At 39.8% G+C, this 15,065-nt stretch overlaps 1 protein-coding gene across 3 annotated transcripts in view; it reads left to right on the top strand.

Moving 5' to 3' along the window:
* KLHL15 (kelch like family member 15) overlaps positions 1-5,407 on the top strand; it is a 34,618-nt gene extending 29,211 nt beyond the window's left edge. For all 3 annotated transcript variants that reach the window (XM_074324121.1, XM_074324119.1, XM_074324120.1), the window contains one exon: positions 59-5,407. In XM_074324121.1, the coding sequence (XP_074180222.1) occupies positions 59-1,171 (1,113 nt within the window). In that variant the 3' untranslated portion in view covers positions 1,172-5,407. The remainder of the gene's footprint in view (positions 1-58) is intronic.
* The last annotated feature ends 9,658 nt before the right edge of the window (positions 5,408-15,065 follow it).

Here is a 15,065-nt window from a genome sequence, read left to right as displayed (position 1 = left end):
TGATGTTTTGTTTGCCAGTGCTGTGCTTTTGGTTAAATTCTTTTACTTGTCTTCTTAGGTTAAGACGTCAGAATTCTACAGATACTCCCGCCAGCTTCGCTATGAAGTTGACCAAGCACTGCATTACTTTCAGAACGTTCACCAGCAGCCTTTGTTGGATATGAAATCAAGCCGCATCCGCTCTGCCAAGCCGCAAACTACAGTATTCCGAGGCATGATTGGACACAGCATGGTCAACAGTAAAATACTTCTCTTAAAGAAACCGAGAGTCTGGTGGGAACTGGAGGGCCCCCAGGTACCTCTGCGCCCGGACTGCCTTGCTATTGTCAATAACTTCGTGTTCTTGTTGGGCGGGGAAGAACTGGGCCCAGATGGTGAGTTCCATGCTTCTTCCAAAGTGTTCAGGTATGACCCAAGACAAAACTCTTGGCTGCGGATGGCAGACATGTCTGTGCCACGTTCAGAATTTGCAGTTGGTGTTATTGGGAAGTTTATTTATGCCGTAGCAGGCAGAACCAGAGATGAGACTTTCTATTCAACAGAGAGATACGATATCACCAATGATAAGTGGGAATTTGTGGATCCTTATCCAGTTAACAAATATGGACATGAGGGGACAGTGCTCAATAACAAGTTGTTTATCACCGGTGGAATCACCTCATCTTCCACCTCCAAACAAGTGTGCGTGTTTGACCCCAGTAAAGAAGGAACCATCGAACAACGGACCAGGAGAACCCAAGTAGTTACCAACTGCTGGGAGAATAAAAGCAAAATGAATTACGCAAGATGCTTTCACAAGATGATTTCTTACAACGGCAAGCTTTATGTCTTTGGTGGTGTCTGTGTGATCTTGAGGGCCTCTTTCGAATCTCAGGGCTGCCCTTCCACAGAAGTGTACAACCCAGAGACTGATCAGTGGACCATCTTGGCGTCCATGCCAATTGGTAGAAGTGGCCATGGTGTGACCGTGCTGGACAAACAAATAATGGTTCTTGGAGGCCTTTGCTACAACGGTCACTACAGCGATTCCATTCTCACTTTTGATCCGGAAGAAAACAAATGGAAGGAAGATGAGTACCCGCGGATGCCCTGCAAGCTGGATGGTTTACAAGTATGCAACCTGCATTTTCCAGAATATATACTGGATGAAGTCAGACGTTGCAACCAGTGACATCTTTCTCCTTTAAAAAAAGCCAAACAAAATGTTTGTTTGTGACAAAGTAGTTAACTAAAATACATAAAGAAAAACCTCACCAGTTTTACTATCAAAGCCATTGGTCTAATAGCATACAAATGTTTCATTCTGTGCTAGCATCCTTTTTTTTCTTTTTAGTGGCCTCAAACTCATGCAATAAGTTAATTCTAAGCGCTAGCTCTTGAAACTACTTCCAGAAGCAGTTTAATAGAATGATCCACTTATCTGGGAAGTTGATTTTATGCTTTAAACATTTCTTTCAGATGTCAGCGTAGGAGTCGTGCATCTTCTAAGAGCAGACCTGATAAGTGTCACTTGATGTAATTTCAGAATAACCAGGGAATGGCTCGTTCAAATTGATGCCATTTTTTCCTGAAGTAGAGTCTATATCTGAAATCTTTTTGAACATTTATTTCAGTGTATTTCAGTCCGTTAGACCTTTTGGTTTTATTGTTTAAAACTCTTGACCTTTTTTGCATGGCTTTTTGCTGAAAATGCAAAAATATAAATTTTCTACAAAATTAACTTTTTATATTCAAAACACTATTTCTAAGCTGCCTTCTCTTATCTGCATTGTGTTAGTGAAAGCATATCCATACTTGCATACATCTTATGACTATATAAGGCACATCCCCTTTTGTGCGTGGTTAGGATTCTATATTTTTAAGCTAGTGCACTTGCACACACGGTTTGCCATACTTGTTGAATTTTAGATGTAATGTCTTTTCATGTATTAACGTTTTTAGAAAGTTATAATAACTGGAGTCCTCATTTGGTATCAGAGTAGCCTATCTTTAGTCCATACTGATTCAGTAATATTTGAACTCCTTATATTCCTGAAACATGTATGGATTTATGAAAACTAACATTTTATATTTTCTTTTCAAAAGTTAACGTTAGTGTTCCTTATCGATGTATGTCTTGTTGAAAATGTTTTTCTTTGCAGTTTGTTTAACGTTGCCCTGTTTTTAGTGAGAATCGGAGTGGTATATGACAAGCCCTGGCCCCTGCAGCGTGCAAGCACTTTTAAAGAGAATTTAGGTAATACCAGACTCCTAAGTAAAGGCCCCTAAAAGTAAGTGCAACTCCCGTTCTTTACATTCAATAAAGCTGCTGCATCTATTATTGAATGGAAAGTAGCAACTTGTGGAAAATTGAAGCTCAGTTTTGACTTAGAGGTAAGGAGTAGGATTATAATCTTACTGGTCATATCTACTTGTTTGTTTAGTACAAAATACTTAGCGGCACTGGGCATGTAAGCCCTCAGCTTTTGTTTTATTTACTGAAAGCTACTAGCATGAAGGACAGTAACCTCAAAGTTCAGAATGGATCAAGAGTAATTGTTTAAAAGCATTTATACTAAGTGTTTTAGGATTAGCCGCACCTTTCAACTATTTTTGAACTTGAAGGAAAAACATAGTTCACAAAATTAAGAATAACCAGGGAATGGCTCATTCAAATTGATGCCATTTTCTCCTGAGTAGAGTCTATATCTGATACAGACTAGATCTACACTGGCAGAACCTGCCAGACCTTAGGATATCGGTGCAATATTGCAATGCCTTCTGTATGGCTGTTGTAGAAGTTTTCTAGTTTCACTTTTTTTTTTTTTTTTTTTTTTTTTTTGCTGCTGCACCACTGAACATAAAATGGAAAAGTGAAGTCATGGAAATGTGAAGACTTTTGTTGTTTTGCAGTTACATTAGACAACTATGAAAAAAAAAACCCTGATTTTTAAAACTCCAAAACTGGAGGTGTTTGAGTTTAAGAAACAGGTACACAGTAGTTTTTGAAAAAGAAAAACATTGTCATTGGTTTTAGAAATCAAGTTAATAATGTTCTTTTGTATATGAGACTTAAATTTTTATTAAATGGTTCTATCATTTACTTTGTTTTTAAAAGTGGAATTCGATACCATGTCCCATGGTAATATGGGTAAAAGTCTTTTTTTGCATTTTAAAAATCATTTCTAATTTTATTTTTGAAACCTAGGACTAGGTTAGTCATTTAATTCTTTTCCTAATATATTAGTTGGTTTAGTGTTTTGTATGTGTGCTGTCTTACTTTAAAGAAAATAACAGTAATGTCTTCATTATTTTCCTTGTGGTTGTCTTTTGCTGGAAAAGACCGAGACAGGGTACCTCTAAGCAAGCTTTTACACTCCAGTGGTGGTTCTCTTTAATTGCTTAGATATGACTTCATAGCCCTAGTTAAGGTAAGATCTGGGCAAACTATTGCAATTCTTGGTCTTCTATTCTAAAGACAAGGCCAAGCTCAAAGTTCATGTTTTGAGAAATTTGTGAAATCTTAACTTGAACTAACTGAGTTCAGCTTCACACATAAGTCATGTCTGAACTGATGTTAGCAGTAATCAGTTTGGAGCTTTAAGAATAGTTGCTGTTGTTTGGGTTCTTCACGAATATATGAGAAAGTTCTGTTTATATGTAGCGACAATTTAAGGTTCCTTTAAATCCATGAATAACTTACATTCCCTTTTCAAACCATGGTTTAATTGCTGAAAGAGATTTATTTTTGTTATACTAAACTGTGGAAAATTTTTTCATAGTTTTTTTTTTTTTTTCAAGTTTATTTTTTGTGTGCTTCATTTGGAACCATTTTTGTTTATATACATTGTTATGTGTTCAGGATAGTAGGTTTTTAAAATTCAGTAAGAGATTTGAAACTAAAGTGCAACTGTTGTGACCTTTGTGTTAATTTTCACTTTACATTTTAAATGCCAGACTTTACAAAAATAGCTGATCTTCGTTAATTGCATCTTAATTAGAAATGTTTGTTCTCTTCCATGTCTCTGACCTAAGTTTTGATTTTAATCTGCTTAAAGAAAATCCTTGCACTACAACCTTTACATAAAATTCAAAATTCTCCCATTGAAGGTTTTGTATTGGAAGAAATACTACTGGTTTTTGAAAAGCAAAGCTTAATAGAATTATTAGCTTTTCTTGAGACAGCTTTCTCTGTGTCCTCATTACTCTGCTCTGTGTGAGTGTTACTATAATTTGTGAAATACTGACTGAGCCCTTCACTTACCTTTTCTAAAGCAGCACCTTTGGACACCTCATTCTGGGAAGCCCGCTCGAGTCACAGTAAAGGACACACACATTTGTGTGGGGAGAAGTGGTAAAAATGGAGAGTTTTGTCTTAATTACATGAAACTAAGCTTTAAAATATTTTATAACAAATTATTTGAGCTGCATAATCTAAACATGTCAAACGTTCAGTGGGACTATTTTTATATATGTATATGTGGTGATAGGTCATAACATTTCAGTTCATAATATAAATTGTTATTTCAGTTTATAAGCTATCTCTCAAAAAAGACTAGCTCTTTTGAGAATACATAATTTAAAGTTTTAGACTAAAGTAAAATACAACATAGACAATAGTGTAAATTAGATATAATTGAGGGCTATATGGCAGTAAAACTGCTAGTGCCATTTTTCTTGTTTGCCTATTACACATTTTTGATTTTTTTTGTACTCTGAACATTTTTAGGGATCATACATATGTTTGTTTAATCGGATTAGAGTTGGTTTGGGAATAAATATCTTCTAAAAAGAGATTTATCTTAAAAAATGGAAGTCCTGAAAAATTTATCGAGAGTTTATAAAGTCAAATATTCAATAGACATAGCCCGGAATAGGTAAACTCATGGGAGTCATATCCTTTCAGGATACCCGTATAACTTCAATATTACAAGAGTAACATTGAGAGAATGCCATCAGCTTTGTTTGTTCCCCCTTAATATTCTTGGATTTTCTTTTTACATCTTTGGGAACAACGTTACATTGAAAACCCTATTAATCAGTATATCAATACGGATTAGGAATTTGCTTTCTGAAGGAATGTTCCAGTGAGGTGATCGGAGAGGTTATTTTCTACCTAACTTGTATATGCTCTATACCTCTTGGGCATACTTTGTCTATAGAAAAATATTTTGACCTTTAGGTACATTTTGGGCCAGTAGTCAAATAATCCTAGGGCCGATTAAAAAAATCTTAGAATAATTTAAGGTTTGCCTTTTATACCTGTTTTGAAAGCCTTTACATTTTTGTCAGGTAATTTTTCCCAAGCCGTGAATATAATCTATTCAAACATGTTTATGCTATCCATTCTGTTTTTAAATTGAAAAAAAATGTTAAAAGTGTTTATGAAGAAAAGTTTAAATAAAATATTTTTAATCTTTAAAATATACTTCTTTATCTCTCATTATTTACTATCTTTATATAATCCCTCACTTTCAAAGTCACTCATGACTTGATTAGCCGTCTTCATTTTGTTTTCCTTCAACGTGCCAAGGAAGTGCCACAAAAATGTGATTTCTACTGATGCTTTCAGCCACAGATTCAAATGAGAGCATTAGAGTGAAATTGTTTACACTTACATGCAATGGAAATTTTATAATGAAGCCAAGTAATTAAAGTTCCACTAACAGAGTTTTGCAGGATGGAAATACAGAATTGAGAGAAAACATTTATAAGCCTCAAGCCTTAGTTTGGTGATTTTTAGATTTCCTTTAGCATTTTTGACTCATTGTTCTTAAAGGCATTTCTGAAATTAGGGAGTAGGCAGGAATGAATCTGCTAGTCGCAGGCACTTGGATAGACAGCCATGTGTGTGTCTCCTTTAAAATGGACTCCTGAGAACCTCGGCAGGATTCCCTGGATCCTGGCCCCAAGCCACTTTTCCAGCTTCTCTCTCTATCACTTCCTACACTACATTCTGTTGTGGTCTTCGTGTGTTAATTTCCAGCCTCAAATTATGTGCCTTCTTTTCCCTTCCCTGCTTGCAACATCCACTTATTTTGCAAAGCCCAACTCAAATGTCTCCTCCCCTCCTGCAACCTGTTCTCTCCCTTTGAATTAATTGTCTCTTCTACACTCAACACATTTATAGCTCTTATATCATTTCATTTTGCATAATAGTTGGGTATAATGCTTTCTCCACAACTAGAGCATAGTCTCCTGGGATAAAAGGACCTTCTTTTATTCTTTGTACCGTCATATCTAGCATGATCCTTTCTGTACACAATAGCACTGAGCTCTAAATGTTTACTGTGGCATGTGACAAATTCCATATGAGTTACAGATGCTATAGGCATTCGGAAGAGGGAGATACTAGTTCCCCGGGGTTTTGGCTCTGTTTCTCAGTCTACATGCTCCCTGCCCAATCTCATCCACACCTATGGCTTCACCTACAGCCTTTATTCTGATACCTGTCAAATTCTGTATTTCTAACCCAGAGTTCCAACCATCTCCTGAACATCGCTCACATGTTTTATCGGAATTTCAAACTGAACAAGTGCCAACTTGAATACATTATCTCCTTCCCCAAACCCTGCCCCTTGTCCTTTATTCCCTGCGTTACGGTGTGGCTCAACCATTGCCTGGGATTGCTCAAGTCCGAAACCTGGGAATTGCCTACCAATGGCTGTCACCCCCACGTCTGGGTTAATCCAGCCCTGTCAATTGGAACTCTCACCTGCCCTCTCTCCATCCATACTGCCCTCATTTAGGCCCTTGTCATTCTTGCTGGCCTTCTGGAGCTTTCTCTTTCTGATCTTACCTACACAAACCATTTTCTACACTGCTGCTGGACGGAGCTTTCAAAAGGTTAATCTGATCCTGAGATTCAACAGCCTTTAATAATCCCCCTACACCTTGAGAATAAGATCCAAACTGCCTAGCCTAACACACAAGGCCCTTCGTGCACCTGGTTCAGTCGCCTCTATACCCCATATTCTAGCTTTGCAAGTTCCCTGGAGTTCCCTGAGTGTGCCATGTTTTCCCCTCTTTCCTGGCTAAGCCTTTCTTGGCCTCCAAGAACCAGCCTGGACATCATGATCTCTGCAAGTTTTCTTGAACCCTTCGGAGCAGGTTGACTGCCCTTGGTCTTCCCATAGCACTTGTGGATACTTGGATGCCCACCTCCTCTGACACTTTACTACTGTCTTCTCTATCCCACCCTTAACTGGACTCCTTGAGGGCAGATACTGTGTCTTTTTATTTTCTAAGAGTCTGACTTAACGTCTGGCACCTGGTAAGTCCTCCTTAATAAAAATAGAACCCAGAAACTTGGAAGGTCACCAATGAAATGCTCCTGGTGAGGAGGGGCAGCTGTATTAGCTTGATTGTCTGCCAAACTTGACCTCCCTGAGGAATTTCCCTCCATTCATTTCCACTACTACTGACTGCTCCCATGTCTAGAAGGTTGATGCAAATCACTATCACAGTTGTCAACAGATACTTCTACCCTTAAAATCTCAGTATTCCTGGTCCAGGTTGAAAATTTCCAGTGAAACAGACCAAAGGCAGATCATTAATCCTATGAAATGGTCTGTGGCAGAAAAAGTATTCGGTGGTCACAAGCTAGAGAAACACTACATAAAATTTCTTTTTTTTTTTTTTTTTTTTTTTTTAAAGATTTTATTGGGGGAAGGGGAACAGGACTTTATTGGGGAACAATGGTCAAATTGTTGTCCTTTCAGTCTTAGTTGTGGGGGGTTCTGTTCAGCTTCAAGTTGTTGTTCTTTCAGTCTTAGTTGTGGAGGGCGCAGCTCAGCTCCAGGTCCAGTTGCCGTTGCTAGTTGCAGGGGGTGCAGCCCACCATCCCTTGCGGGAGTCGAACCGGCAACCTTGTGGTTGAGAGGACAGGCTCCAACCAACTGAACCATCCGGGAGCTCAGCGGCAGCTCAGCTCAAGGTGCCGTGTTCAATCTTAGTTGCAGGGGGCAGAGCCCACCATCCCTTGCGGGACTCGAGGAATTGAACTGGCAACCTTGTGGTTGAGAGCCCACTGGCCCATGTGGGAATCGAACCAGCAGCCTTCGGAGTTAGGAGCACGGAGCTCTAACCGCCTGAGCCACCGGGCCGGCCCCATAAAATTTCTTTTTCTTAGAGAATCTCAACAAACAGCATATTAAAGGATTGAGAAGTCCTGAAGTGAACTCATTTTGATTTTGTTGAGCTCAGTGTAAACCAAACATTTGACCACTGAGCTTTGCATGGGATATATATGATCCATGAATGTCCTTGAAAAAGCCAGGCTAAGGAATAAGGGGAAGAAAACAAGTACAGAGGACTACTAATTCAGGTACTCTGGACTACAAAATAGGACTTCCTCCTGCAGGTCCAGTTACGTAGTTTCCAGGCTGAAGTCAACATTTGGCCAAGGTGACATTACCCTGGCGATTTCACATCCCAAGGAAGGTCCCACCTCTCCCCAGGAGTAGGACGAAGTTGTGTAATTATTTGCACAACTTGCACGGTTTAAGGAGCAGGACTTCCAGAATGGCCAAGGAAAGAGTTCAGCAAATCCTCTCCCACTAAACAGCAATGATAAAACTGAACACCACAAGATGGCCACGGGGTTTTGAAAATTAATTTGGGGAATGTACAGAGGGATAGTGGGTGGGGGGAGGGGGGTTCACACAGTGTGAGGGATATAAATGATAAACGTCTAAGTCTTGCTTTGTCTTGTGCACCTGAAACTAATAAAAAAAATGAACAAACTTGTCAAAAAAAATGTAAAGACATTTTTTGACCAAAGGCATACAAACAAACAGAAGCGTTTATTCAAGAAAATGTACTGAACCTCACTAAGAACTGTGATATTTTTGCCTGGGGCTGTTCCCATCCCAACTTCCCTTCCTCCAGCTCTGTGGCACAGAGGTTCTACCAGGGCCCTCGGAAGGGCCTGCCTTTATTCGGAGTGGAGTGTGGACAATCCCATATGTCGTTGTGGCCAACACTAGCTAGCCTGAGGTCCCAATAATGATCAGGTTTAGCAGTAGACTGGCAGACACACCAGCCAGAGATATAACAGATCTTGGGAAAGAGACACCTACTTTATCCCTAGTGGTCTGGAAGGCTGTGCTCATGGACAGGGCTGTGTGCACCTAAGGGGACCTGCAAGAGGGCTGTGGCAAAGTAGTTGCCCCTGGCTGGATGTGACGCCTTCCAAACAGAAAATACAATCTGGAATAGACTTGGAAAGTGCTCAAACTTTGAATACATCCCCCAGGCCACACAGATTCATCAGCAAAGGGTGGACGCCTTACTGGCTCAAGGTGTTTGTGTGATGTCACCAGTCATTGGCTGACCACCAAGCTGTGCTGACTCGGGTGATCTCGTAATCGAAACTTAAACGTAACAATTTTTAACCTAAACTGAACAGAGACATCAGAGGCTGTACACTGGGGTGGGGAAGGGGGGAAGTTAGTGGGACAACAGACTACAGAATTTGTCCAGGCAAATCACTAAACAAACACACCAAAAACTAGCAAAAGCAACCACATGGAATCTAGAGTTGCTACAATATGTTATCTAAAATGTCAAGTTTCCAAAAAAAAAAAAGACAAGCCATGAAAAAAAATACAGGAAAGCGTGACCCATACCCAGGAATATAAGGAGTCAATAGAAAACTGTGTGTGAGGGATCAGTGTTATGGAGAGCCATATATGTGTGTGTGTGTGTGTGTGTGTGTGTGTGTGTGTGTATGTGTATATATATATAATATACGTATATATATAATATATACATATATTATACGTATATGTAACATGTATAATATACATATATAATATATATTATATACTATTATATAATAGTGTATATATAGTATATACTTCTGATTATTTCCTGAATGTAGTTTTCTAAAGCTGGAATAAAAATAAACTATTTAAAATCCCTGACAAATACTGCCAGATTAAGCTCTAGGAAATTTGTTCTCTATAAACCCACGTCAGCAGTGAGTATGAGATTTTAAAAAATATTTTTATTAAAATATAGCTAACAATATTCTGTTAGTTTCAGGTGTACATCATAGTTATTCAACAGTACCCACCTGGCACTATACATATTTATTACAATATTAATGATTGTACTCCCTTATGCTAAAGAAGTGATCACCATAAGTCCAGCAACCATCTGTCACTGTACCACAGTATCACAATATTATTGACTATATTTCCTATGCCGTACATTACATCCTCAAGATTTATTTCTTTTACACCTGAAACTTTGAACATCTTATTCCCCTTTATCTTCCCCCCCTTTTTAATTTTTCAATTACAGCTGACATTCAATATTAATCTCAGGTGTACAGCACAGTGGTTAGACATTTATATAACTTACAACGTGATCCCCCTGACTAGTCTAGTACCCACCTGGCACTATACACAGTTATTACCATATTATTGATTATATTCCTTATGCTTTACATCCCCATGACTATTTTATAACTACCAATTTGTATTTCTTAATCCCTTCACCTCTTTCACTCTGCCCCCAACACCCCTCCCATCTATCACCCCAATAAATCTAGTACCCATCTGACACCATACATAGTTATTACAATATTACTGACTGTAATCCTTATGCTGTACCCTACATCCCCATGACTACTGCATAACAACCAATCTGTACTTAATCCCTTCCCCTTTTTCACCCACTCCCAAACCCCTCCCATCTGGCAACCATCAAAATGTTCTCTGTATCTATGAGTTTGTTTCATTTATTTTGTTCTTTAGATGCCACTTATAAGTGAAATCATATGAAATCTTTCACTGTCTGACTTACTACACTCAGGAGAGTACCCTCTAGGTCCATCCGTGTTGTCACAGATGGCAAGATTTCATTCTTTGTTACGGCCGAGTAATATTCCATTGTATGTATGCACCACCTATTTTTATCCATTCATCCATTCAGGGACACCCAGGTTACCTTCATATCTTGACCATGGTAAACAATGCTGCAATGAACATATGGATGAGCACGTCCCCTCAATGAAGCTTTTGGGTTTTCTTCAGATAAATACCCAGAAGTGGGATTACTAGCTCCTTTGTCTCTTGTTAACAGTCTTTGTTTTAAAGTCTATTTTGTCTGGTATAAGTATTGTTACCCCAGCTTTTTTTTTTTTTTTTTCATTTCCATTTTCATGAAATATCTTTTTCCATCCCTTTACTTTCAGTCTGTGTGTCTTTTGATCAAAGTGAATCTCTTGTAGGCAGCATATGTAAGGGTCTTGTTTTCTTATCCATTCAGCCAGGTTAGGGAAGTTTACCGTCATTATTTCTTCAAATAGGTTTTCAATTCCTTGCTCTCTCTCTTCTTCTGGTACCCCTATTATTCAAACATTGGTATGCTTATTGTTTTCCCAGAGATCCCTTAAACTATCTTGATTTTTTTGGATTCTTTTCTCTTTTTGCTGTTCTGATTGGGTGTTTTCTGCTACCTCATCTTTTAAATCGCTGATTCAATCCCCTGCTTCATCTAATCTACTGTTGATTCCCTGTAATGTATTCTTCATTTCCATTATTCTTTATTTCTGACTGGTTCTTTTTTATGTTTTCTATCTCCATTTTTATGTTTTCTATATTTTTGTTGAAGTTCTCCCTGAGATCACTGAGCATCCTTATAACCAGTGTTTGGAACTCTGTCTAGTAGATTGTTTGTCTCCATTTGTTTAATTATTTTTCTGGAGCATTAGTCTGTTCTTTTATTTGGGACACGTTTCTTTGTCTCCCCATTTTGGCTGCCTCTCTGTGTTTGTTTCTGTGTATTAGGTAGGGCTGCTGTGTCTCTTGGTTTTAGTAGAGTGGCCTTATGTAGTAAGTGTGCTGTGGGGTTCAGTGGCGCAGTCTTTCTGGTCACCTGAGCCTTGTGCTCCAGGTGTGTCCCTTGTATGGATTGTGTGTGCCCTCCTCTTATTGTTGAGACTTGGTTGCTGTTTGCACATCAATGGGAGGAACTGACCCTTGGGCTCATTTGTGGTGAGGACTGGCCATAACTACAGTGAGGAGCTGTAATGCAAGGGCTGATCCTATGGAGCAGGATCTGCCTCAGCAGGGCTCTGGTGCCTGCCCAGTCCACCCTTTGGGTGTGTTGTTCTTGGAGGAAACTGGATGATGCTCCAGCTCATTTCAGAGCTTGCCACTCAGAGTGCCAGCCCCAGAGCCACCTGGGAGGGGACTTGCTGCAGGTCAAGTTCAGCTGCAGCCCGTGTCCCACCTGGGGCCACTTGGCATGAGCCACAAAGCACTCCACAGGTGGCCACCACCCATACCGTGCTTGGAAGCGCCTTGAGAGGCCAAGCCGTGAACCAAGGCCAGCTGCCCCTAGTGCCGGCTTAGGGCTGCTCAGCCAGAGGTACAGGACACACTCAAGCCAGATGCTGCTTGTCTGGGTTCCGTGAACCTTTAAGAGACCCTAGGAAAGTCTGCAGCTTAAGCCAAGGCAGGTGGTTCATAGGAAAAAGCCACTGGAAGCGGCTTGTGTGTGTCTGAAAGTTGGGGCGTGGCAAATGATTGGCATTAGAGACTCAGATATGGCAGCCACCTGTGTCTGCACGCCAGGAAGGGGAGAGCGCAACAAAAAAACAATGGCTTCCACCAGCTACTCTGTCCGGGAGAAAGCTACCCCTCCAGCTCTTGTGCTGAAGCCAGACAACCCAGTTCCCCCCATATGTCCCTGTCGCCTCTTCTGCTGCTGCCCCAGCGCTGGAGCTCAGAGCCCGTGATACAGGTGGTGAGTAAGTCTGTGCGCGGTCCCTTTAAGATTACCTGGGACTCCAGCCACCCTCCGTCTCACTCAGTCACAATCTCCACTGGTTTTCACAGCCAGAGAAGATGGGGACTTCTCTCCCTGGCACTGGAACCCTGGGCTGGGGAGAGGGTGGGACCCCTTCCTCCTCTGGGGGGTACCTCCGCAGCTGAGCTATTCCTTCCTATTTTTAATGGTCTCACAGGTGTGGGACCAGCCTGTTCCCCGTCTCTGCCCCTCCTACCAGTCTTGAGGTGACTTCTTCTGTATGTCCTTAGTCGTAGGGTTTTGGTTCAGCAAGATTTCAGGCGATTCTCAATGATGGTTGTTTTGGAGTTTAGTTGTAATTTCGATGTGGTCATTGAGAAGAGGTAAGCACAGCGTTTACCTACTGCGCCATGTTGACCGGAACTCTGAGTATGAGTTTATTTCCATACTATATGGATCATACATATTAAAAAAGAAAGAAATCATTAGCAATCTAATAGGTGAAAGTTGCATTTTTAGTTCTACGATTATAGTGAGTGTTGAGTAATTTTTCACGTCTGTTTGCCACACGTTCTGTGAATTCCTGTTCGTGTCATTTATGCAGTTTTCAGTGGAATTTGGTGTTTCATTATGGATCAGGAAGGATTCCTCATCAACTATGCTTGTCACACTTGAATATACTATCTCAAACGATGACTTAGGTGTCTTTAATTATTAAGGCAATTAAAAAATATCGTATAATCTCATAGACACAGACAATGGTTTGGTGGTTGCCAGAGGGTAAGGGGGGTGGGGGGTGGGGGGTGGGAGATGAGGGTAAGGGGGATCGAATATATGGTGATCGAAGGAGAACTGACTCTGGGTGATGAACACACAATGGGATTTATAGATGATGTAATACAGAATTGTACACCTGAAATCTATGTAATTTTACTAACAATTGTCACCCCAATAAATTTAATAAAATAAAATTAAAAAAAAATCGTATAATCAAATTTCATTAAATGTGGAAAGTGAATAAAACAATTTAGAGAAAACAAAAGGGATGGGAATTATACTGATGGAGCATAATGATTAAAAATCAAATATATTTAAGAGATAGGAGAAGCTGATAAAGATATTGAGAAAGGCATAGTATACATTACAGATTCAAATGAAACCCTATTCAAAAGTTAACAACGTTGTCCTTAGATCTGGGGTAGGAGAAATTTCTTTGTAGGGTTCCATTTTCTGTAATGGAAATATGCATTCAAACTTTTATTGAATACCTGCTATGTGTGTTAATGGGAATGAAGTTAGATGGGAGTGAAAAAAAAAGATCCATTGTGCTCTCAGTCTAATGAGGAAACATAAGCAACTAAAAATCACTTAAGGCAAGAAATAAAAATAAATAAGGCAAAAGATAAATAGAGGAAAAAGCAGAGTGCTGTGGGAGCTCAGAAAGTTACTATTACTATTGATGAGAATCAGGGAAAGGTTTATGGAGGAACTGGCATTTCTATATGGTCATGGAAATTAAGTAGGATTTCTCTAGGTGGAGAACATAGAAAAGGGTTTTCAAGAAAGGATGTGCAAAAAAGCACAGGAGGTCACATGAGGCAGGAGGTTCTAACCCAGGCATGCACCCAGATTCAATCTGTCAGTCTTCTGTTCAAGCGGATTCTAGTACTGGTAGAAATAACATAAAACAGCACTTAGTAAAATTTGTTATGAATGAAAAAAATGGCTGATGACCCATTTTAATTCATTAAAATTTTTTTTAACTCTGAGAATTTAAACACTAACCATGGAAAATTTAGACTCCATAAACATAATCAACACAGTAAAACTGACAATGGCTAAAACTTTATACAATTAAGCTTCTCGTCTTAGGTTGGGCTCCCTGGAAGTTGACTCCAAGACAAGAATGAGAGTAATTTATTTGAGAGGTCATTCCAGAAAGCATCAGCAGGGAGGGGGAAGTAAGACAGGAACATCACGCAATTTTCCACTGGGGGCGAATGGGTTCAATCTCCCCTCATCAGGTAATTGGGAAAAATGGTGTAGAACATAGCTCACAATTATCCCACCAGAGGATAAGGAAGTTGGGGTATTGATCTTCCAACTACCATCTGTCATTAACTCCCAGCACTTCTGGCGCTGGATAACTCCTCAGGTGGGGAGTTGCAGGTATTTGCACTGAGAAGCTAACCACCATTCTTGTGTACTGAAGGGTGAGTGCCAACGGGGCATGGGGGGGCCACCACTACTATCTGCTATGTTTGTTACTGACTCAAAACTATTGGAAGGATCACATCTTCTTGACAAAATTTAGACCCAGAAAA

The sequence above is a fragment of the Rhinolophus sinicus genome, chromosome X (genome assembly GCF_036562045.2).
Source record: "Rhinolophus sinicus isolate RSC01 chromosome X, ASM3656204v1, whole genome shotgun sequence".
Taxonomy (NCBI): Eukaryota; Metazoa; Chordata; class Mammalia; order Chiroptera; family Rhinolophidae; genus Rhinolophus; species Rhinolophus sinicus.
The sequence above is the reverse complement of the archived record's forward strand: the minus strand, read 5'-3'. Positions and strand labels throughout refer to the sequence as shown.